General features: G+C 37.9%; 1 protein-coding gene and 1 long non-coding RNA gene across 6 annotated transcripts in view; one reads left to right on the top strand and one right to left on the bottom strand.

Annotated features, from left to right (window-relative positions):
• The window catches only part of dnm3b (dynamin 3b), an 87,363-nt gene extending 65,494 nt beyond the window's left edge, over positions 1-21,869 (top strand). Inside the window, exons 21-43 of one of the 4 annotated variants that reach the window (XM_049482857.1) lie at positions 1,813-1,939; positions 2,280-2,396; positions 3,386-3,603; positions 4,395-4,496; positions 5,444-5,558; positions 6,623-6,734; positions 7,788-7,909; positions 8,528-8,595; positions 9,058-9,165; positions 9,736-9,841; positions 10,100-10,120; positions 12,562-12,617; positions 13,150-13,232; positions 13,618-13,683; positions 14,376-14,453; positions 14,573-14,654; positions 15,100-16,494; positions 17,104-17,191; positions 17,375-17,479; positions 17,950-18,107; positions 19,734-19,822; positions 20,080-20,138; positions 20,949-21,869. In XM_049482857.1, coding sequence (XP_049338814.1) covers positions 1,813-1,939; positions 2,280-2,396; positions 3,386-3,603; positions 4,395-4,496; positions 5,444-5,558; positions 6,623-6,734; positions 7,788-7,909; positions 8,528-8,595; positions 9,058-9,165; positions 9,736-9,841; positions 10,100-10,120; positions 12,562-12,617; positions 13,150-13,232; positions 13,618-13,683; positions 14,376-14,453; positions 14,573-14,654; positions 15,100-16,494; positions 17,104-17,191; positions 17,375-17,479; positions 17,950-18,107; positions 19,734-19,822; positions 20,080-20,138; positions 20,949-21,422 — 3,949 coding nt within the window. In that variant the 3' untranslated portion in view covers positions 21,423-21,869. Of the gene's footprint in view, positions 1-1,812; positions 1,940-2,279; positions 2,397-3,385; positions 3,604-4,394; positions 4,497-5,443; positions 5,559-6,619; positions 6,735-7,787; positions 7,910-8,527; positions 8,596-9,057; positions 9,166-9,735; positions 9,842-10,099; positions 10,121-12,561; positions 12,618-13,149; positions 13,233-13,617; positions 13,684-14,375; positions 14,454-14,572; positions 14,655-15,099; positions 16,495-17,103; positions 17,192-17,374; positions 17,480-17,949; positions 18,108-19,733; positions 19,823-20,079; positions 20,139-20,948 lie in introns of all 4 variants that reach the window. The other 3 variants (XM_049482858.1, XM_049482856.1, XM_049482859.1) reach the window with 3 other exon arrangements.
• Positions 1,002-20,406, bottom strand: LOC111188705 (uncharacterized). Of its 2 annotated transcripts, XR_007440450.1 has the most exons (6): positions 20,291-20,406; positions 17,971-18,115; positions 7,754-7,826; positions 2,261-2,370; positions 1,617-1,710; positions 1,002-1,449 (listed from the first exon to the last, which is right to left on the bottom strand). It is a non-coding gene; the product is annotated as an uncharacterized LOC111188705 (long non-coding RNA). The 2 variants fall into 2 exon arrangements; XR_007440449.1 differs by lacking the exon at positions 7,754-7,826.
• Positions 21,870-22,094: the final 225 nt, after the last annotated feature.

The following is a 22,094-nucleotide window of genomic DNA, read 5'->3' as shown; positions in this document are numbered from 1 at the left end:
TTGAGACAATCCTTCACGGAAATGCGGCTAATGTAGATGCCAGTTAGGCTGTGTTTGGTAGGCTGGGTTTAGCTTAGACAGCACATACAGATCATGCTGTTGATGGGAGGAGTGATGAACAGCAGGACAGCTGTAATGCAGAGTCTCAGTTACCGCCTCTCAAGTGAAAGTATTGAATGAGCTCAAGCTGCTTTAAATGTGACGCGGTGCTTGGCTGGTTCTTTGCTACATCTTTGGGATCCAAGTTAGAGTCAGGAGGAAAAACACATTTACCCTCAGTAAAAGTACACTTCGTGTATTTTATCACCAAAACTAGGGCTGGACAATAATTCAATATTAATAATAATAATAATAATAATAATATATTGAATGCACTAATATTAAATGCACTGCACTGATGTTCATTTCCAGCCCTAGCCAAACTGTTTAGTTACTAAAGATACTACAGTCCAACAATTTAAAAGAAGAAAAAACAAACAGGGCAGGATATATCCTACATTTCTACCAGGATAAAGATTAAATTGGGAAAAAACCCTAGAAGGGCAATACAAGGTTTTTGCTCGATAGTGACAATATGGAAACTGTTAACCTATTTTTGTGATGGCACAACAACTAACAATTTACATATTAGTTTGTTTAAAGTATTGCAATACAGACACAATGCACAATGACATCAGAATTATATAGATATCAGCCGATTAGGGGTGGGCGATATGGCTCTAAAATAATATCACAATATTTCAGGGTTTTTTTGTGATAACGATATACTTGGCGATATAGGAAAAAAGAAAAATAATTCATTAATTTCACGAATGTATTCTAATATTGTAACAGTATAATCATAATGTGGCAAAATAAATAATATAGCATAAAATAATATAATGCAGCAAAAAATATTGCAGAATAGTTTCATGCATATAAACTGCAAACTAAAACAATTATACAATAAATACACCTAAAGCTTCAGAGTAAATAATAGACTACTTTTAAGACAGAACATCTCTGTTATCACAATATGGATTTTTAATATCATGATATTTCTGTGTCACAATATATTGTGTACGATATAATATTGCCCACCCCTACAGCCAATATTTTAAATTATTGGCACTGTCTGATGTCTAGAGCTGGTGGAAGAAGAAACCTTGGAAGGAACTCACACGTATTTGTACTATCACATTAACTATTGCATGTATTATCAAGGCTAATAAATAAGCAGTTAAAAAAAATACCTAGTTAGAGTTCATGTAAGCTTCAGTATTGTCTGTAGTGGAGAGTGAGCAATTAGTTAGAGGCAGGGGGCATAAACTGATCTGTGGTGGCTGATGGGAAAGCCTGACTTCCAGAAACTTCCATCAGTCTGGCAGGACAGGTTACAGGAGAACCTGGTGGTCGAACATCCATCAGTATCCGGCCGGACAGGTGGGCAGTGAGACAGGAAGGCTTTAACTGGATTTATGGAAAACAGAAAAAATTTACATTATCAGATTGTGGCAAATGACTCCGGCAGAACTAAATAAAACAGCCTAACTAAAGGGAGAGTGCCAGAAGGTAACATAGACATGGAGGCTCCCTGAAACACCGGCATCCACCCACTCCACCATCCCTCCACAAACCTGAGTGACCGTGTGCAGTGGGAGAACAGCAGCACCAGCATCTCAGTTTACCACAATTCCCTCTGTCCATGAACCCCTGGATCTGCAGCCTTATCTAAAGGGAAAAACATTAATTACCAAAACAAAATGAGTTTTATTAGTTTATGCGATAATAATTTATGGGACTGGCTTTTAAATATAATGCTCTTCTTTTTAGGCACCCTTTCCAACATGGCCTTTGCTCGGAGCAGACAAATCCTGACCCACATAATCAGCCCCAGACCACACAGGACATCACAGAACAGCTCACGGACGAGCCCACAGAGAAACAGACAAACGACGAGGTACGCTGAGATGTATCAGATGTGTCAAAGTAATCAGCTGGTAGAAATATGAATCCCCCATATCTACATTACGTTTAGTGCCATCGTTGGAATGGAATTTCTCCTACTAATGTTATAAGGCATAATTTATAATCTTTGCCTTGTTATTAGATCTCAGTACTAATGTGATCATTAGTGTGGAGTAACAGGAGATCATGGCTGGGGTAATATTATCGGCTGTTGAAATATTAATAAATAAATGTCTTTGGACAGATAAGTTGTTGTGGTTTAGCTTGTGATGCTGAGACAGTATCAAGTCCTGGCTGTTTGTTGTTAACACACATTTGTGAATGTTACGCAGGTCGTCTCTGTGGATGCACCTCTCCTTCACACTCCAGAACTCAGAATCCAGACAGATACAGCTCCAGTAGATGAGCTACAGACACAGGAAGCTGTGCAGGAGGAGAAAACAGAAAAGGTACTGACATACGAGTTCCATATTTACTTATCCTTATGGGATAATTCCAGATCTCATTCTTTCGTTTTATTCAATTCAGTTATACAAATTTGTACAGTGCAACAAGACACTGTTAAGCTAAAGTTTTGTTGTCTTCACACAGATTAGGTTGGACAATTGTAGGTACAATAATGTGCAAGGACAAAAAATAAAACATTAAGACAGGGTACAAAGACAATAAGCACAAAAGAAAATTAATACAATAGGTAAAAGTTAGTGCTGAGCGGTATGACCAAAAATGTATATCACTGTTTTTTTTTTTTTTTTATATATATACATTCTTATTGATTTTGTAGACTGGGCTTTTATATAGGTTTGTGACTTGCTCTACTGTTAGGAGTACATATAATATAAAACACCACGGCTTTAAATTAAGGCTTTAAATACTATTGAGTTTACTTTTTCCTATAAAATTACACAACATATGAACAAATCAGACTTCATTAGCAGAAAAACAGCTGAAGATTTTAAACAATAGACCTTAAAAGAGATATGCCAACAACTTTGAACATAGCTTCCTTTTTAAATAGTTCTATATATCTATAAACACTATAAATGGACCTGAAATACTTAATATTCAAGTATTTTAATAGATATTTTTTTTAAAACTCAATTGCACAAGTCAGACACAAGTTTAATATAAATTTACAATGTTTTTTCTGACTCCATTAGAGGCATTACAGTATTTAAACCAGCCACAATTCCGTTCTTTCTCCAGTTAACAAATAAATTCAGTTCAGTGTGCATTAAAATGATCCTTTAAGCTACAGTATTAATATATATTTAAACAGGGCGTATTCAAAATATATATTAAAGTCTTTTCTAGTCAGTATCTCCAATAAAAGCAGGATAAACTTATTTTATTTTGCTTTAATTACCTTGTTAATAGTGAACGCAAAAAAAAAAAAAACTTTCCATTTCATATTATTGGGTATCTCTGTTTATTACAGGAATTGCAGGTGGATGGGACCATATCAGAATCTGGCTTTACTTCAGAGGCTTCAGAACCTGAGCACGAATCAGACCAACCAGGACCAGAGTCTTCCATTCCTCAGAGTCAGATCACAGACCTCTCTCCACTCCCTGCTCTAACGTCTAGTCACCCACTACCGCTCTCTGAAGACCTGTCCTCCAGCCCTACTGTCTTACCTGGACCAGCTTCCTGCAGGTAAGTCTTCTCTTAACACTTTCATGAGCTGAACAGATCTGTCTGTTAGCTGTAATAAGGCAAGGATGTCCAGTCTTGTCAAAAAGTGCCAGTTTTTAATTGAATTTTGGGCTTACGATTAGAAAACCCCGGACTAAGGTATGAGTTAAGTTAGCCATAGAACCAGGGCTCCGAGTATTCTCGTGGACTATGGCCCCGTCACTAAGATCCGAGGAACACTGGTTGGAATCCCAGATAATGTTGCATCTCCATCAGCAGCCGGAGTCTGAGAGAGCACAACTGGCCATGCTCTCTCTTGGTGGGTTAATGGTGCTCTCTCCCATCACTAAGGCTGGCACAGGCATCTGTTAGCTGTTGTATCAGAGCTGGAGATCTGTTGCTTGTCTCTATGCGCATTGGCTACCTAAAGACGCTGCATTGTTGGCAGCTGGAAAAGTGTTGAGTGCATTATGAGTAGTGAGAATTCATACGAACAAGAATCGTGTAATCTGCTTTTTAAATTGGGTAGAAAATAAAGTAAAAAATAAATAATCAAAGCCTTAGACCTAAAATTGAAAGTATTTTTCAGACCACGCCGACTATGCTTCTGAATAGTCAATAAAACTTTAAATAATAAAATAATAATCCTGAAATCTGGCGATTAATTTCATCCTCTAAACAAAATCTGACCTGATAATATTGAGAAGAAAAAAAAAACAGAACCTGTGTGTATTTTTACATCATTCTCAGCCATGTCTTTGAGTGATATTTGATTTATTTAAGGGTGTTCCTTGTGATCTCTTTCTCCTCAGCCTTGGCGATGGTTCCTGCGCCTCTGTTGCCATCACTGCTGTCTCCCCCACCGCCGCCTGTGAGGCAGAAGATAGCCCTCCATATGACGTGGACCTTGGAAGGTTAGTGCTGTGTACGATTTGTATTTAAGTTGTACTTTGACTTGGTTTCTGCGTTTTCTCTTGAGTGGCAGTGGATTTTAGCACCTGCTCAGCCCTGTAGCTCTGTTTTTGTGGTAGGCATTTAAGTGGATTTTTGCTTCTGGATTGGATTAGGTAGGTAGAAAGCTACATTTAAGCTTTTAATCCAATAAAGAACACAAAACATGGAATATCAGCAGCTGAAACATGAAAATGATCCTATTCGAGTCATGATTTGTACAGTGTAGCTCCAAAAATCTGAAAGCACACAGATAGTCTGGTCTCTTTCAAAGTAGCTCAGTTTGATTTTTCAATCTGTTCTGAGCATTGTTTTGGCAAAATCTTAAGCTTAAGTGCCCAGTTATTAAAGCAGAAGCCACCAAATACTTATAATACACCTAATTATGAAATTTGTAGAGTTTTTTTTTTTTTTTAGGATTTTACTTCAGAAGCAGCATAACTGTGTTCTCTTGAATGTTGGATCTTTTGGGGAGTTCTTGTGGGACAAGTTGAAATATTTTGGAACAAGTTGAGGTTCATTTTCAGACGAGTTGAGTTCTTTTGGAACGAGTTAAGGATTACTTTTGGGCCGAGACGAGGAGTTGTTTTAGGTTGAGTTGAGTTAATATGTGACGAGTTGAGGAGTTGTTTTCGGATGTGGATGTGTTGAGTTAGTTTTGAGAAGAGTTGTCCTTTTAGTGTAGCTTTGTGAAATGCCCTTTCTGCTCATCATTTAGATGATCCAAAATAGTTGAGTTCTTTTTGGTATAAAGAGAATACTAAAAGTTGTAGTTTCTTAAACAAAATGCATATTAAATAGTTAAACTATTTAAATTAGTGGCTAAAAGTTAGAATTATGTAATTCTGTGTAGTTTTATTTGTAATCAATAAGTAATAAGGCTCCTTTTTTTTCTCTCTTTTTATTGCAGTGGTCTTCCCCCAGAGTTGGAGAACACCAGCACCGCAGGGACAGGGAAAGGTACGAAGGCTAGTAGTATCCACACAGGGAACAAAGGAACGAACGCTTCCACCATGCTGAAAGAGGCAAGTTGTTCCGGGGCAAAAGGAGATTGCATGAAAATCACAGTACTTGAGGTCGGACGTCATGCTTGTATTAGAAATTTCATCAGCCCTCTTACTGTCAGTACAAACTGTTTAAATTGTTTTTCTCAAAAGTACATTTCCTTCTCACAATATTTTCTGTCTAGTTCAGAAAAAAATACCTGTATAAATGACTACACAAATCAAGCGTAACATTATTCTTAGCAGTGATTAGCATGGTGGTGGTGTATGAGGTGTTAGTGTGTGTTGAGCTGGTACAGTGAGTGGATCAGATACAGCAGTGATGCTGGAGTTTTTAAACTCCTCACTGTTGCTGCTGTTCTGAGAATAGAAGAGCCTAACAGCATGCCCTGTGGGCACTGATGAAGAATTAAAGGATGATCAACACTGTAAACTGTGCAGCAACAGATTCAGATCTTCTGTCTCTGCAGCTGTAGGTAGGAGTGTGTAATAAAGTGGAGGACAGTGAGATTAAACACAGTGTTCAAAAACTTCAGCAGCACTGCTGCTGTACCTGATCCACTCACTGTACCAGCTCAACGTACACTAACACCTCATACACCAAAACCGTGCTAATCACTGCAGTGATGAGAATAATCACCCACCACCCAAATAATAATGTGCAGTATTATGGAGAAGTGTAGTAGAATGGTTGATTTTAAAAAAATCATTGTATGAAATTACAATATTAATTATGTCTAAAGGTTTCAGTTTTGCCTCTTGTAGAGTATTAATAAAAATCACAAAAAACATAGTTTTAACCAGGGGTGTTCAAATGTGTGCTTTGGAAGTGTGGCTGTAGCTCCGTGTAGAAGAGCAGGTCTGGAGCCTCCGCTGGGAAGCTGCTCTAATATTAGGTGTTCTAACTCTGCTCCTCTGTAATTAGACCCAGTCCCTCATTGTGAGCCTTAACGACGTTCACCACAGTCTAAAGCTGTTTAACACGTGAAGACTCGAGTGCTGTGACCTTGGTCTAATTTGCATTTTGTTGTGATCGTGAACACTGTGAGTGGCCTAAACTACTTCTCTGATTTAACATTCAGCAGAGCGTCCACGTCACCCCAGAAACAGATCCGTCTGTTCCCCACAAAGACCCAGAAGACATTCCTACTTTTGACGAGTGGAAGAAGAAAATGATGGAGGAGGAGAATGAGAAAAGTAAGATTTTACAAGTGACTACAGTGCTTTCATTACTTTTATTACAATACTTGGTTTGTAGTGGAACATATTAACGAGTACAAATTATTGTCAAATATCCTACCTCCGTTTTCCCTCATCATCTTGAAATAAAGTACTTTTAGCTGATGCACCCAACAGTCTGATGATGTTAGTGATAGGGGCACAACATGTAAAGAAATCACTATTTTTAAAGCATTTAACAAACTCGAAGTAGCTCCCCACTTCATTGGTAGAATTCTGAGAGCCCTCATATTTAAAACAAGGCACTAAGAACTTTAAAAGTACACAGATAGTTTATTAAAAAACACACAGTACCTTTAGGTACTTCTCTGGGTGCCATACCCCTAACAACACTATGCCCCTATTACTAGAATTGTAAGCCTTTTGGGGCATCAACTGAAAGCTCTATATTTCTGAATGCTGGGCGTGAAAGTTGTGCTAAATTCTGCTCCTTTTACGTGCAGTATGAGTAAAACTGCTTACGGTGCTGGTGATTCTGTATCTACTGTAACTGTAATCCTTATTTATAAACACAAATAAAAGGAATCTGAGGGGATGCACCTGCAGGACACACCTGCACTCAAAGGGAGTCAAATTTGTTACAGCTCCTAGAAAATCAACTTGCTAAACCTACAACCTTCTACAAACCAATCATTGTAAAGAATCGGGAGCAGTGCTGGACGATATTGTTTTTATTGATTTATTTATTTATTAAATATGCGATCAATTCGCAATTACAATTTTTAGTTCTTACTTTTATTTATTTGTTAATAGATGGCACCATTTAAAGTGATGCACAAGCTATTGTTTCCTTTTACATTTAATTTAAGTATTTTATTTTTTTACGAAAAGTAAAACTTATTTGCAGTTTTTGTATTACTTACATAACATCTCTGGGAACCCGACAGTAGAAGTGTAAATTCTGTGATTGACTGCCATGTTTTAAATATCTTCCTCTTGTGTATAGTGAGTTTTAGTATGTGCTATTCAAAACGCACCTATTTATTGATTTGTCTGTCTCAACTCCATCAGGTCAGACCACACACACGTCCTGTAACGGGGGCTCCAGCACTGTGAAGAAAGTACAGAAAACAACAAACTACGCCTCGGTGGAATGTGGGGCTAAGATCCTGTCCTCTAATCCAGAGGCAAAGGTACATAAACCTGCTGATTATATTGCATACGAGCTGAAGTGTTGACGGCATTTGAAACGGATCCTAATGAAAACCTCATTGTGACCTCGTGCTGCAGTAATCACTGAGGGTGTGTGGGGAACCTCAGGCCAGATTGATCTGCAGGATTATGTAAATGGTCATTACTCAAAATGTTCGATGTGTATTACACCGTTCGAATAACACAGAACAAAGGGCAGAACATTGACCAGAGGCTACAGAAGGGTTAATATAGATGTGGTTTTAACTTTTCAAAGTAAAAAAAATCTGTAAGTTTTATAAGTACAAATTCAAAATTTGACTAAAACATTTGACTAAACATTACACTAAATATTAATTTATTATTTGAATTGTTGGTGTGTATTTGCACACCTGTGTCAGCAGTGGATGCAATTAAAGTAGATGACTGCATTTATTAGATGGTGGTTACACAAATATAGGTGGATGTATAGTGCAGTTAGAATCCTTTTACATTTTGTTGTTCCCAGAATGCTTGAAATATTGAAACTGAACCTAAAATCGTTCAGTTATCAGTTATTGTTTCTAGAAAATGTGATAAGCTCCCAATCTAACAATCAGTGTCTGTCCTTATTTATCTAGAGCACTTCTGCAATCCTGATGGAGAACATGGACATGTATATGCTGAATCCCTGCAGCAACAAGATATGGTGAGCCAAAATAACAAACCAACTGAAGGTCATGAATTAATAACTACTCATAAGGTCTCATAAGAACTGTTGTATAATTTATTTTACTTTCGTTGGCGAGAGTCTGATCCCGAAGATCTTCTATGCTCACCCAAAGAGATTAATCAATGTCTTATTTCCTCTTTACTCCTCTCTTTTCTCCAGATTTGATTGTATTTGTTATAATGTTCTTGATCACTGGGTGGTTATTGGGTCTTTTCCTTTGAATAATCAGCTGTAATAGTGTAGAATGTACCTTCTACCTTCTTCTTGCCTGTTTAACCTTACTCTACCTCATATTTCACTCTTCCAGTCACTCTGATCTTTGTTCCTGTTTTTTTCTTCTTCCCTCATCTTTCCATTACTTCTCTTTCTCTTCCCAAACCACAGCATCCACCCTTTTCTCTAAGTTCAACCATTCTGTTCCTCTCTGTGCACCTCCAGGTTTATCATTGAGTTGTGTCAGCCCATTCAGGTGAAGCAGCTGGACATCGCCAACTTTGAGCTCTTCTCTTCAACCCCCAAAGACTTCCTGGTGTCCATCAGTGACAGGTCAGAATATAAAAAAAATCACCAAATTTAACTGGGTTGTTTTACATGAATCTGCTTAGATCAGTTTTAAATCACTTCCGATCTTAGATTTTGTTTTTCCTCTTGGCCAGTTACACATACGAGGAATATCTATTGGTGAGTGAAGGTCTGATTAACATGTATAAAACAGACTAAGCAACTTTCCCACACTACTTAACACTTAATCAGTGTTTCAGTTGGGTTCTCTGGATTTATATTGAACTTTATATAGAAGAATAGAACTTTATATAAGAAAACAATTTCCAAAGAAAGTCGCTGTATTCATGCTTTCAGGCAACAACTAATTGACTTAATTTACTAAACTCAACAAACAAATTACTAGGCAACTAATTTTATAGTCTATAGTCAAAAGCTGGGCGTTCTACTCAACATCGATCACACCAAATTAAGTCATAATGAAACAAACAAACAGACGGAGGAAAAATAAAAGCCACTAATACAAATACAGACTCTGTGAAACGTCAAATAGAACACAAAATGCTATAGTTCCATTTTCGCTGATCTGAAAAATGTTCTGATCTGTTTTTCCAGATACCCAACCAACAAATGGGCCAAGCTCGGGACGTTTCACGCTCGTGATGAACGAACAGTTCAGAGTTTTCCACTGGACGAGCATTTATACGCTAAATATGTGAAGGTATGTAAGGACCTTTTCTAGTTTCTTATAGAGTTTATACACTAGTGTTTTTATTTCTCAGATGGAGAACCTTTCTCTGAATAGGAGTGATTTATTTTATTAATTTTTTTAAGTGTTAAAATCTGATCCTTTATCTGTGTTCTTGTTTTACAATTTATAAATTTCATGCTTCTAAAGCAGCATATGTTCTTTAGCATGGTTATTCTTTCTCAACTGTTTCTCTGTTTTACTTTTTATTTTTCCTCCTCTCTGCTTCAGATGTTCACCAAGTACATTAAGGTTAGCCCCCCAGCCCCTCTCTCTCTCTCTGTCTCTCTTTCTCTTATATGTGCTTGGATAAGTGGGTAAAGAGTTTAGAGGTGGACAGGGCTAGACTAGGGCTGCAACTATTGATTATTCTGATTATTCGACTAATCTGGCGATTATTTTTCTAATTCGATAAATGTTATTTATGCCATGCCCTGGTTTTAGGTTCGCTGTTGCTTCCAAACAATAGAAATCTGAATGTGGGATTTAAATGACCCTTCTCCCATTGTGTTTCTGTGTACTTTGTGTAATGATACAAATTATTCATTAGTCGACAATAAACATCTGGAGTCGATAAACATTTCAGAATCAACATTGTTGATTTATATCGATTAATCATTGCAGCCCTAGGCTAGACACTTGTCAGTCACACTGTCGATCTTCAGATTAGCAGGGAATGATGTTGGACTGAGTGTAGGGCTGTTGATGTGGTCTGTATACTGTATTGCAATATATTTCAGAATTTTATATATTGCAATATATTTCAGAATCAGGGGTTCTCAACTGATCTCAGCCTGAGACCCAGATTTTCTCATGAAAGAAAGAAAAGAAAAAAAATCCTTGAACATATGCATGAAAGGGAATTTAAGGGCATTTTATTAAGAAACTGAAGAGGAAAATGAAAACTACATGTATAAAATGTACTATAATAAAACTAAATACCAAAAACTGCATATTTAGATATAGATATCTCACTTCTCTGCATATCTCTGCATTTAGAGAACATTAGTAAAAAATTCTCTCTCTCTCTCTCTTTTTTACCCATTTTAAAAGACAAGTACAAAATTAGATGAGCATTAATTATTTTTACCCACTTTTGGGTCCCAACCCACCGGTAGTATCGCTGCCATAAAGCACCCTGTAAAGCATTTTTTGTCAGTGGGCTGTAAATGATGTATACTAAAATTATTAAAAATATTAAATTTATACTGAATGTTCAACCCTAACTGTGCAGAAGTGTCTCGATAGATTAAAAAGATAGAAGTTTTCAGCTTTTGCTGAAGTTAATTTCTTTACAGGATTCTTAAACTAAGCATGTTGATGCAATTTGATAAACAGTCATTTTAAATGACCTGGTGGAAGCTCCAGTTAGATTTAAAATGTGCTGAATAGTCTCAAGGGACTTTAATGAAACACTCCAGACATTCTACAGCTATTTTAATGTAAAACTGCATAACCAAGAAGTGCCAAGAAGTGAATATACATTGATGGGTTATTTCTTACACGGCTCGTTCACCCTCTGCTGGAGGCTTTGTTTAAGTGCCCTTTATTAGAAAGGACTTCTCATTTAGTGGTGCAGATGGAATCTGGAATCTGTTGTAATCCATGACTGCTAATTTCCTCATGTATCTGGCACTGGTGGGTGTGTGTGTTACATAACTGCACTTACAAATCTGAATGTTACACTAACACGCGGTCATTCCCACTAACTGTTTGGTGTTGGTCTGGACTGTCTGAGGTCATTAATGCACTGAACTGTTTGATTAAATTTATACGAAATAGGAAACATATATTAAAAAAATAACCCAAACTATTTTATTGAAATGGATCTCTTTAGGATAAGTGCTTTTAACTGGTTGCATTATGTGTCAAAAAGTTGGTGGGCACCCCTTATTATTAGTAAATTAAGCTGAATTAAAGTGCTTAAATGCCCTACACATTTAGCTGGTATACTTTAGTTAAATAAGCCTCAGGTCACCATGCCCAAAGTTAAGTGTGGGATAGAATGGTATAAAGTGCACCAGCATTGAGCTGTGGAGTGATGGAGCTCCATTCAGTATTTTTGGGATGAACTATAATTGCGGCAGGATTAATCATCCCCCATAGTGATGCTCTTAATGATGCTCTTAGAAGGCTAAATACAAGCAGTGTTCCAACATTGTACATTGCATTGCATTACATTGTACTCGTATAAGGAGGCAAAAAAATATTTTTTGTTTTGTTTTTGTGTTCGACAGGCAATTATTCCTCCCTGAATCTAAATTTAACTAAATACAAGCAGTGTTCCAACATTTCGTGATGAACTTTCCCAGAAGATTATATTAGTTAGGTGTCCACATGTTTGGCCATGTGGGGTTTTACAGAATTTTGTCTGGTTGCTTCGATTTTCAGCCCAGTCTTAATGGCCTTGACTACTAAGCTACAGGCTGTTTGGTGGTCCTTCAACAGGACCCAATATTTAAGATTTTTGAGAAAAGTCAATCTAAATGTAGTCCTGTCAGCTCAATACCTCTAGGAACCTGAATGCTCCTCGTATGTCTGTTGAATTGCATAAAAACTTTCCTCCAAATCTAACCATAATTATAAATTCTGAAAATCTGACTGTGTGGTCTTATTTGCACGCTTTCGTATCTTGTGTTGTGAAGTGTGGAATATACAATGTTATTTTGTCCCATTTGCATTTTTGCCTGTAGGTGGAGCTGCTGTCACACTTTGGGTCTGAGCACTTTTGTCCTCTCAGTCTGATCAGGTAAGCTTAAAGAACCTTTCATGTAACATTTTTATTTTGAGGTTTTTGTGACATTTACAAATATAGGTATTAATTTAAGAACTTTAAAGTAGACTTTGTTCTTTTAAATATTTTAAGAATTTGAAGTATGAAAACCTCCTAAACTACAGGAGAAAGGTGTCTAGATAAATGTTTTTCCCCCCAACTTCCACAAAATAATAAATGGAAAACCTAACATTTAATCTATTCAACAGAAAATAATTAATCCTAATGAACAGCTTAGGAGTTTTTCAGATTTTGTTTTTATCTTTGTAGTTCACCAATTATAAAACTGTAAAGAAACAGTAAGTAGTGATTTAACTACTGCTTGCTGATGGTACAACAAACTAATGCAAGCAGCCACCCATATAATATATTAACCCACTGCATTTAATGACTAAATGGTTAAACCTCATTTATTTTACATTTTTGACACTTAACTGTTTAAATCATTCATTATAAAAACAAACAGTTTCATTAGTATCTGACATTTTTTGTGTCTTTTGTCTTTAAGGGTTTTTGGGACGAGTATGATGGAGGAGTATGAATTAAATTCAGAGCCTTCTGAAAGACTCAACTTTGAAGATGAGGATTACGGTCAGGCCTGGCTTTATTGGCTTTCTATAGTCTACACACTTGAATATGAAGTAATACTGGGTTATATGACCTCAAATCAATATCACGATTAACTGAACAACATCTCTTGATTATAATTAGCAGATGATTATTTTAATGAAAGGCTGTACTAGATGTTGCTCCACTGGTTCAGTTTTCTTTCATGTTGCTTTTACATTGTAAACTGGACTGGGTGGAACGACATAGTTCCTACATAGTAACTACATGAGGGAATAGTATTAATTTATTTTTCAAAATAATGTGAGCTTATGATGTACTGAATGTCTTTTTTTGTGTGTTTTTTTTAAGTTGCTTATATAAAACTGTTGTCAGTCATTCCAACTTTATTTTTTCTCTTAACTTATAGATTATCGTCCTGGATATTTGCCATCAGATGACAAATCTTCAAAGAATCTGATTGGGTCTGCCAAAGGTAAGAATTTCAAGGCTCATTAATGGTCTCAAGATTCAAGACAAGACCACCATATTTAACATATTTATGTTGGACGAAGATGGAATGTAGCCTCCCTGCGTTTAACCCAATAGTGCAGTCAAACGCACACACGCACTCTTGCCATTAAGATGCTTCCACTAGAAGGTAGCTTCTCAAGACGGCTGGACAAAACACCCATTTGGCTCCATACACTCTGTTTATCCAGCATTTTCCCCCATGCACAGATATAGCGCTTTTAGATTTATTTCCCTTTTAATGTATTCATTTCAACAACTTTAAAACGATGCTGATTTCTCACCAAGCATTTTTGTTGCTGTGCAGTTCAAGGAAATATCATACAGCTGATCTTCAAAGCTTTTTGCCAATTTAATGCTGCTGAGTGCTGTACTGGCCTAAGTGGTTGTGTGTCTACTGCATCTTACATACTCCATGTTAATATCTTAAGAACGTGCACAACCAGCACTCCAAACAGACACAGGATATGCAAGGCAGCCATCATGTAAACAAGAATGCATAGATAACAGCCAATTTGTCTCAAATCTAAAATATGCTCAGAAAATTTTAGCAGAGATGAAACACTAAAAGTATGTTTATTATTAAACTGGTTATTTACATTAATTCTTATTTTTCCAAGCATTGTCAAGTAAACATTTTTTCAACTACATTTACAGATGTTATAATTAATATGGTGAACAACATCGCTGCCAATGTGTTGGGTGGAAATCCAGAAGATGCAGCTAGGAGTGGAGGTACACATACATGTATATACATACACACACCAAACTTCCAGACCTATACCCATAATGACATTGTACTCGTATAAGGAGGCAAAAAATATTTTTTGTTGTTTTGTTTTTGTGTTCGACAGGCAATTATTCCTCCCTGAATCTAAATTTAACAGAAACCTCAGGAGCTCCTCAGACAGTTCCTCCAACCACCTCCTACATTGTGTAAGTATTTGTGAAAAGTTAATTTGGTGGCAAGTGAGCTGAGATTTTCTTCATTTTATGTAAACAAATTGACACAATGATGCTACATTCTACACTAATTGGCCGAACAAATTCTTCTGATCAATTGCATCTGATTCCTTAGTTCTTCATTCAAATTAATTTCACATGATTTTGAACACGACAAAAAGGATTAAATCCACTGTTTCTTCCTGTCCTGTTTATTACGATGCATAATAGCCTGGATAAAAGCAGCAGATGGCTCGATAAATAGGTTGCTTGATTAGCGCCTGTGCTAACTAGCCATGCTAACATACACACAATCTCCCATAAGAGACAAACTTCAGGAGACAAGACTGACATGTCACCTGTCAGTGTGAACGAAGGGGGAATATTGGGGACATTATTGCATGAATCTTCTCATAATTGTGTTTGTCTTATTATTCAGATCCGAGACCCTTGACCAGGACCAGTCTGACTCAGATAAAACCACAAAGACGTTGACACCAATCACCACACAAGAAACAACAGCAGTGGATGTAGACCAAACAGTACCTTTACCCACATCATCTCTAACAGAGGCTCCTTCAGCAACACTGCCCGCACCAGAGTCTCTTGCCCCGACTCCCCCTGATGAAGAACAGATAGTCACTCTATTGCCCAAGGAGGAGGAGGACGCTGAAGATCTGAACCAATCAAAATCCTCCAGCTCCGTACTAAAGGAGGAAGAGCAGAAAGTAAAGGCAGACCAGGATCAGAAGAACTCTGAACTGAGGGAGAGGATGAACTGCTATGAACAGTCTCCCAATTCCTGCTTTTGCGCTGATTCTCTTAAAGAGTATCTCCTGCAGACCTGCCTTTCACTGCCGTCTCTACAGACAAAAACAGCAGAAGAAAAGACGACAACTACGCAGAGTAAGATACTACAAGAGTCACAATCTCAGCTTAAAACTTCACAGGAAACCCAGGCTACATTTCCAATTCCAGTGATTACACCATCTCTCACAGAAACATCCCCCACTCAGACAGTGGAGACCTCTTCTTCTGTTCTGGAAGAGTCCACCACAGAGGTTTTAGTTCCTGTTTCACCAGAGAGCGAAAAGATCCCTGAATCTGAAGCTCGATCTCTGGAACTTGAGCCAAGCCTTTCCTCAGCCCTCCCAAAACCTACTGCCACAGATGCTCTTTCCTCTAGAGCCACCAGTGCTGTAGACTTTCTTGACCTCTCTGTAATAAAGCCACCTCAGATCACACTCCCTCTACCTGAAAAAACTAAGGAGAAACAAGTGGAAGTCAAGAAGACTCCAGTCCTCACTTCCCACTTAGAATCAGCATCTACTCCAGTTTTAAAGACCAAAAACGAGGAAGAAGATCCTGACCAGAAATCTGCACCTGCAGTAGAGAAACCCACCACAGTAAAGGATAGTTTGCCCCCTGGTGGGATGTCCAGCACTGAGGAATTAGCAACACTTACCGGTACATCCCAGTCCACCCCAACAGAACAGTCTATTCCCCAACCAACCAAAACCAGAACAGAAGCCCCTGCTGGCACGCTGACATCTACACCTGTAACAGAACCATTAGAGGGGACAGCGGTTGCAGCAGAGCCCAAAGCTGAGGAGCTGCTTGAGGAAGTTGTTCTGGGTGGGCATGGTGGTGGTAATGGACAGTCCGGGCAGCCCTCTCCATCAGACTTCTATGCCGAGTTGCCAGGTTCTACAGATGCACCGATCCATGGGTCCAACCAGAAGGAGTCGGTTTTCATGAGGCTCAACAACCGGATCAAAGCTCTGGAGGTGAACATGTCGCTCAGCGGGCGATACCTGGAGCAGCTCAGCCAGAGGTACACAATGTTTACTGAATCTTAATACAGCCTGTCTAAAGTTTGAAAACACCTCAACTTATTTCACTAAGTTGTTAAGACCAAGCAAGTTTATTTGAAAGAAAACAAGATTATACCAGAGTAAAAGTCTTTTAAAAGGAAGCATGGGTGCTATCAACAATAAATGAACAATATTAAACTGACAAAACATTATTTGAACAAAACCTGCTCATTATACCAGGGACGGCACTTTATGAGGACCCCTCCAAGGAGATATCCGGTGTGAAATGGACTTGGGTTGTAGTGAAACATGATATCAAGTACAAACTTTTGTCAAATAACCACAAAAGTCACAAAAAGTCTACTTACGAGCACTACTACTACTACTTCGTAGGATAGGGAAAAGGACCGCATATTAGTTCTGTGCAAATGCATGAATCGAAGAGAGATATTTTCAGCAACAGCTGGAATTCATGAATTTCCCCCCCATCACTAGCATTGTAAGCATTGAAAAAAGCTCTGATTTGGGAATGCTGGGGGTAAATTTGACAAATTTTCACTATACCCCAAGTGCAATTTATTTTTTTAAATGTATTTATTTATTTTTTTTTTACTTTATCTTCTCCTCAGGTATCGGAAGCAGATGGAGGAGATGCAGAAGGCTTTCAACAAAACAATCATTAAACTCCAGAACACTTCTAGAATTGCTGAAGAACAGGTAAGCTAAAATCTAAACACGTGCTTCTGTTTTCTGTACTGTACTTATGAGACTCTTTGTACTTTTTAATACACATTTGTAGATCTCCTCACTCAGGTCCCAGTGGGTATAACAGTAAAGCCAGAGCTACATATTTTACAGCACTGTTAGATCTGAACGTTTATTTTTCTTTGTCCCCTGTAGGACCAGAAACAGACAGAGTCTATTCAGGTATTGCAGGGGCAGCTGGAAAACATGACTCAGCTCGTTCTTAACCTGTCGCTGCGAGTGAGCCAGCTACAGAGCGAGGTAGGGGCTCCTAATAAAATCTAAAATTATTAATGGTATCTGAGAGATTGAGACATTTAACACACCTATACTTAAGTATATTATGAATTATGAAACACCTTTTGTGTTTTAGTGTGTTTGTTCACATATGTAACAGTGAACAGCATTTTCGCCAGTCATGCAATGCTTCAATAACTCCATAGATACAGTGTGGACTGCAGTTAGGTGAAGAAAAAATATATACTAATCTATGATTGATAAATTTAAAAGGGTATAATTGCTTTATGCTATTATATTTGTCATGTTTGTGGCATTTAATGATCTTAATAATATAGTTTATTGCAGTTATTTCTGCGACAATATATCATCCACCAAATATTCTTATTGTGACAGGCTTTGCATTTTAGTGAAAATCTCAAATTTTAAGAATTTAAATAGAAAATGTGAAGATCCTGTTTAGTTATTAACGTTTGAGCACTTTTGTTGTGCAGGTCTCTGACAGGCACGCCTACCTGCTGTTTTGTTTGGCCCTCTGCTTTCTCCTCGCCCTGACTGTCTGCATCAACTTCTGCCGCATGTCGGCCGAGACGCCCTCAGCAGAACCTGATGCATCCATCCCGAAGACCTACAGCTACTGCTGCCCTGAGGGGTAAGACTCTGTACTCACAAAGAAAAAAAAAAACATTTAGACATCCAGTAATGTGTAGGGCTGGACCCGAATATTCGGGTATTCGGATATTCGTTCGTTGAGTAGGTATTCGGTTTTTAATTTTGGTATTCGGATATTCGTTTTTTTTCTCCTTTCCAGAGTTCCACCTCAGTCTAACCACTTCTGTTCTCGCGGGTCCCGTCAGAATATCTTGCGCGCGGGACAGAACTGAACTGTTATTGGCTGGAGCGGGAGTTTAATCCAGACGATGCGGGAGCAAATTAATAAATAGTTAAGAAAACTGTAATAATTGTAAAAAAAAAAAAACCTAAAGAAAACTCTCAACGCGCAGGATGGACCGACACACACACGCACACACCGATGGTGCAGCGCTGCTGTTTTAATAAATATATAAGTAAATTTGAAGCATTAAATGTAGTTTATTTAATTTATATTAGGAACGTGGGGCGGGAGCGGCAGAAATGTGTATGTGGCCGGCGGGCGCGGGATTAAAAGAAGCAATTTTTTTGCGGAGCGGTAACGAGACAGAAACGCGGGAGCGTGGAAGAGTGGGTTTAAAAATCAGTCTCGCGCAGACCTCTATTATACATGATAAAAAAAAAACGAAACTGATTTATATAATAAAACGTAAGGGGTAATGTGGCAACAGTAGGGGCTAAATCGGTTACAAAAGCCTGGCCTACAAAAATGATGTCTGAACGAATTTCCTCTTATCTAATATAATTTAAAATGGTTTAAAAATATAAAATAATTTCTAAGCAAACGAAATATTTAATATTGAGCTTATAGCCCAAGTGCAAAAATACAAAATCAGTAATACGGCTATGCCCTGCACAATGCTTAAACCGAAATAGACCAAGTACAATAACGTCATTAACAATGACTTTCCTCTACTCTAATATAATTTAACATGGTTTAAAAATATAAAATAATTTCTAAACAAACGAAATATTTAATATTGAGCTTATAGCCCAAGTGCAAAAATACAAAATCAGTAATATGCCCTGCACAATCCTTTAACCGAAATAGACCAAGTACAGTTTACAATGACTGTCCTCTAATATAATTAACAATGTTTAAGAATATAAAATACTTCCTGAACAAACGTTTTTTTTGTTTGTTTTTTTAAGCAAATAGCCTAAGTGTGAAAACACAAACAGCAATTTACTGGGCTGGCTTGCGCAGCGGAGAAACCGTGCAGCAGCAGCCTCCTAGCCTGCTTACGCAGCGGATAAGCCGCGGTGTAGGGCAGCAGAAATTCCGGGATGAAAACATAAAGAAATCTGGGGTGAAAACACAAAAATCCGGGATAAAAACACCCAAAATCCGGGGTGAATATGTCTTGTCGGTCAGAGCAAATTGAACATTTTTCAGTGGATTAAAGGGGCCGTGATTTCCTTTTTTTTTTTTTTTTTTTTACCTCTTATTTTAAAAACGAATATTCGAATATTCCCTTCGAATCAGTGCCGAATATCCGGAGCTCAAAAAACGCTATTCGGGCCAGCCCTAGTAATGTGTATTGACTTGTAGACATAAACAAACACACACTAGTGGTTTTATATTATTTGCAATAATCTGTTTTAACAGTCTAACTGCTTCTTTCAGCGCTTCATTGGGTTATGAAGACGTGAGTTTAAAGCGGAGAGCATCGTATCCCTTATCACAATCATCACTGCAAATACCAACTACTGAAGGTACGCACTAGAATTGTTTTAAATACATCTTTAAACGGAGAAGACACCACTAATGTATTTTAACTGGGAATGTCTGACCTGTTAAAATTCTGATAGGATTTATATTGTAGATCAGATTAGATAAAACATTTAATACTCTAAGACTCTCCATAATTAATTTACGTTAATCTTTCTTCCATAGTATTGTGCACTAACAAAGAGCCATTAAATTCTTTAATATTACCGCCTGTTTTAATCTGTTTTCTAATTTTTTTTAGGTCCAAATGAAGCATACAATGTGGAAACTCAAAGAAATACGGCTGGAAATAATAAAAAGGTATGGTTTTGTTTTGTTGACACATTTATTAAGTAGTACTGAAAGACTGAGATTTAATGAAATGTCATCAATGCAGCACACAGTTAAAGAGCAACTATATAAACCAAAACACTGCATATGTGCAAAACACTTATGTAGAACCACTACATTACCACAAGATGTCCATGATGTTGATTTTAACACTGTTGTCCAAGATTGAGATCTGGGTCATGCTCTCTCTGGGTGGGTAGGTAGGTGGCGCTCTCTCCCCTCGTGATTTTATTTTAAGGAGTAAACAGTATTCCAAGTCATTACTCTGTAGGTAAACAGTATAGATACTAGGGTTTAAAATACTTCTGTAGAAGTTGAAGAATCAACTCAAGCTTTTTAATCTAAGTAAAATGTTTTTAAATCTACTTAAAGTATAAAAGTAAAAGTAATGTAAGGGGGGGGGGGAGCCATTAAGAACAAAAGCTTTGGCCACGCCCACAGAGTCCTATAGTGCACTACCCCCTCCCCAAAACACATTTTTCTAAAAGCCATAATGAGCTATAATGTTATATTTTAATGTTGATAATATAATTTGAGATACACTAGGCTCCTCCCTGTTTTAGCTGCATATATGCTGATTATAAATGAATGTATTTTAGTAGAATGTAAATATATTAAAGAAGCGTGTGCAGGTGTGATGGATCACAGTATAAACCAATAGGGAGTCAGAATGGTCTATGTTTATACTTCTCTACTTGTTTTTATTTTATTGTTTTTAACAATTAGAAGCTGGAATGGTTTAACTGTTTAACTAACTTAAGCTCTCTCTCTCTTTCTCAGCAGAAGAAGCGATGTAAAATGAAATCCAACGTAAAACCAGAGACGCTAACTCCAGCTGCACTTCCCGTCTCTTCAATTCCAAATGGGAGGCCGCAGAGTTACAGCCTCCCTCTCCAGAGCTTGGACTCAAAACTTTTGTGTGGTGGATCTGGTCCATCTCTCTTCACCTTCAGAGACCCTCCATCTGAAGGCAGCTCCGAGGCCTCGTCCCATTCAGACGAGCCGTCGTTCTGCGGCATTTCCACCTGTAGCCGCCTGTGTGAGGGTCTGCCTCCTCCAAAGAGCCGTTCAGAGAAAAGAGCCTTCAGACGACGGCGCTCCAGGCCTAACTGCACTGTGGTCCAGCAGCTGCTTCAGCCTGTAGAGAGCAGCATCCCACCAGTGCAACCTGGACCCATGCAGGGATTTATCAAGACCACCACAGAACTCAGTGCAGGCAGGGTTGGGGTCACCACCATCTCTGGGCTGACTTAAAAGAACAGTTGTGACTGAAACTCGCTAACGCTGCTGATACCTGTAGGTACTGCTGACCGGTAAATTTTAGCACTTGTTTTGGTCGACTTATTCCTTTAACTCTTATCGTAACTTCATATAAATCCTGTGGATGTATGAAAACTGCCTGCGATTGTGGGAGACTTACGGACTCTGAGACAATCATCCACTCTTGTGCAAAGCACAGAGGGATTAGTCAAAGCTGAAAGCACGACTCAAACATGATCATGTCCCGCTGCACTGCTGCTGTAAAAGAATAATAATTTGCACAGTTTTAATCTGGTAACAACAGATAACACTTATGCTTTACTCAGTGATTTTTACAATTGTCTGAATTTCAATACTAGGCTTTTGAAGCAGTTGGAAAGAACATTGTTGGACTGAACATTATTTTTGATAAAATGAATGAATTCACTTTCATACCCTAAACAGTCTTGTGTTGTTTTAACTTTATTAGACTACTTTGTCTGAAACATTATATGCATTCTACAGACCATAGCTGTGTCCTCCAGAAGCAGACCATAGAAATCCTGTGAGTAGTTTTATCCAACAAGTCACTGAAGCATACGTTCCCAACATGGTTTGGATCATAAATAAGAAAAAAGTAAAAGCCCTCATACACTGAACATTAGTCAAGGAAACACTGATGATTGC

Source organism: Astyanax mexicanus, chromosome 8 (assembly GCF_023375975.1).
Source record: "Astyanax mexicanus isolate ESR-SI-001 chromosome 8, AstMex3_surface, whole genome shotgun sequence".
Lineage (NCBI taxonomy): Eukaryota > Metazoa > Chordata > Actinopteri > Characiformes > Acestrorhamphidae > Astyanax > Astyanax mexicanus.
The sequence above is the reverse complement of the archived record's forward strand: the minus strand, read 5'-3'. Positions and strand labels throughout refer to the sequence as shown.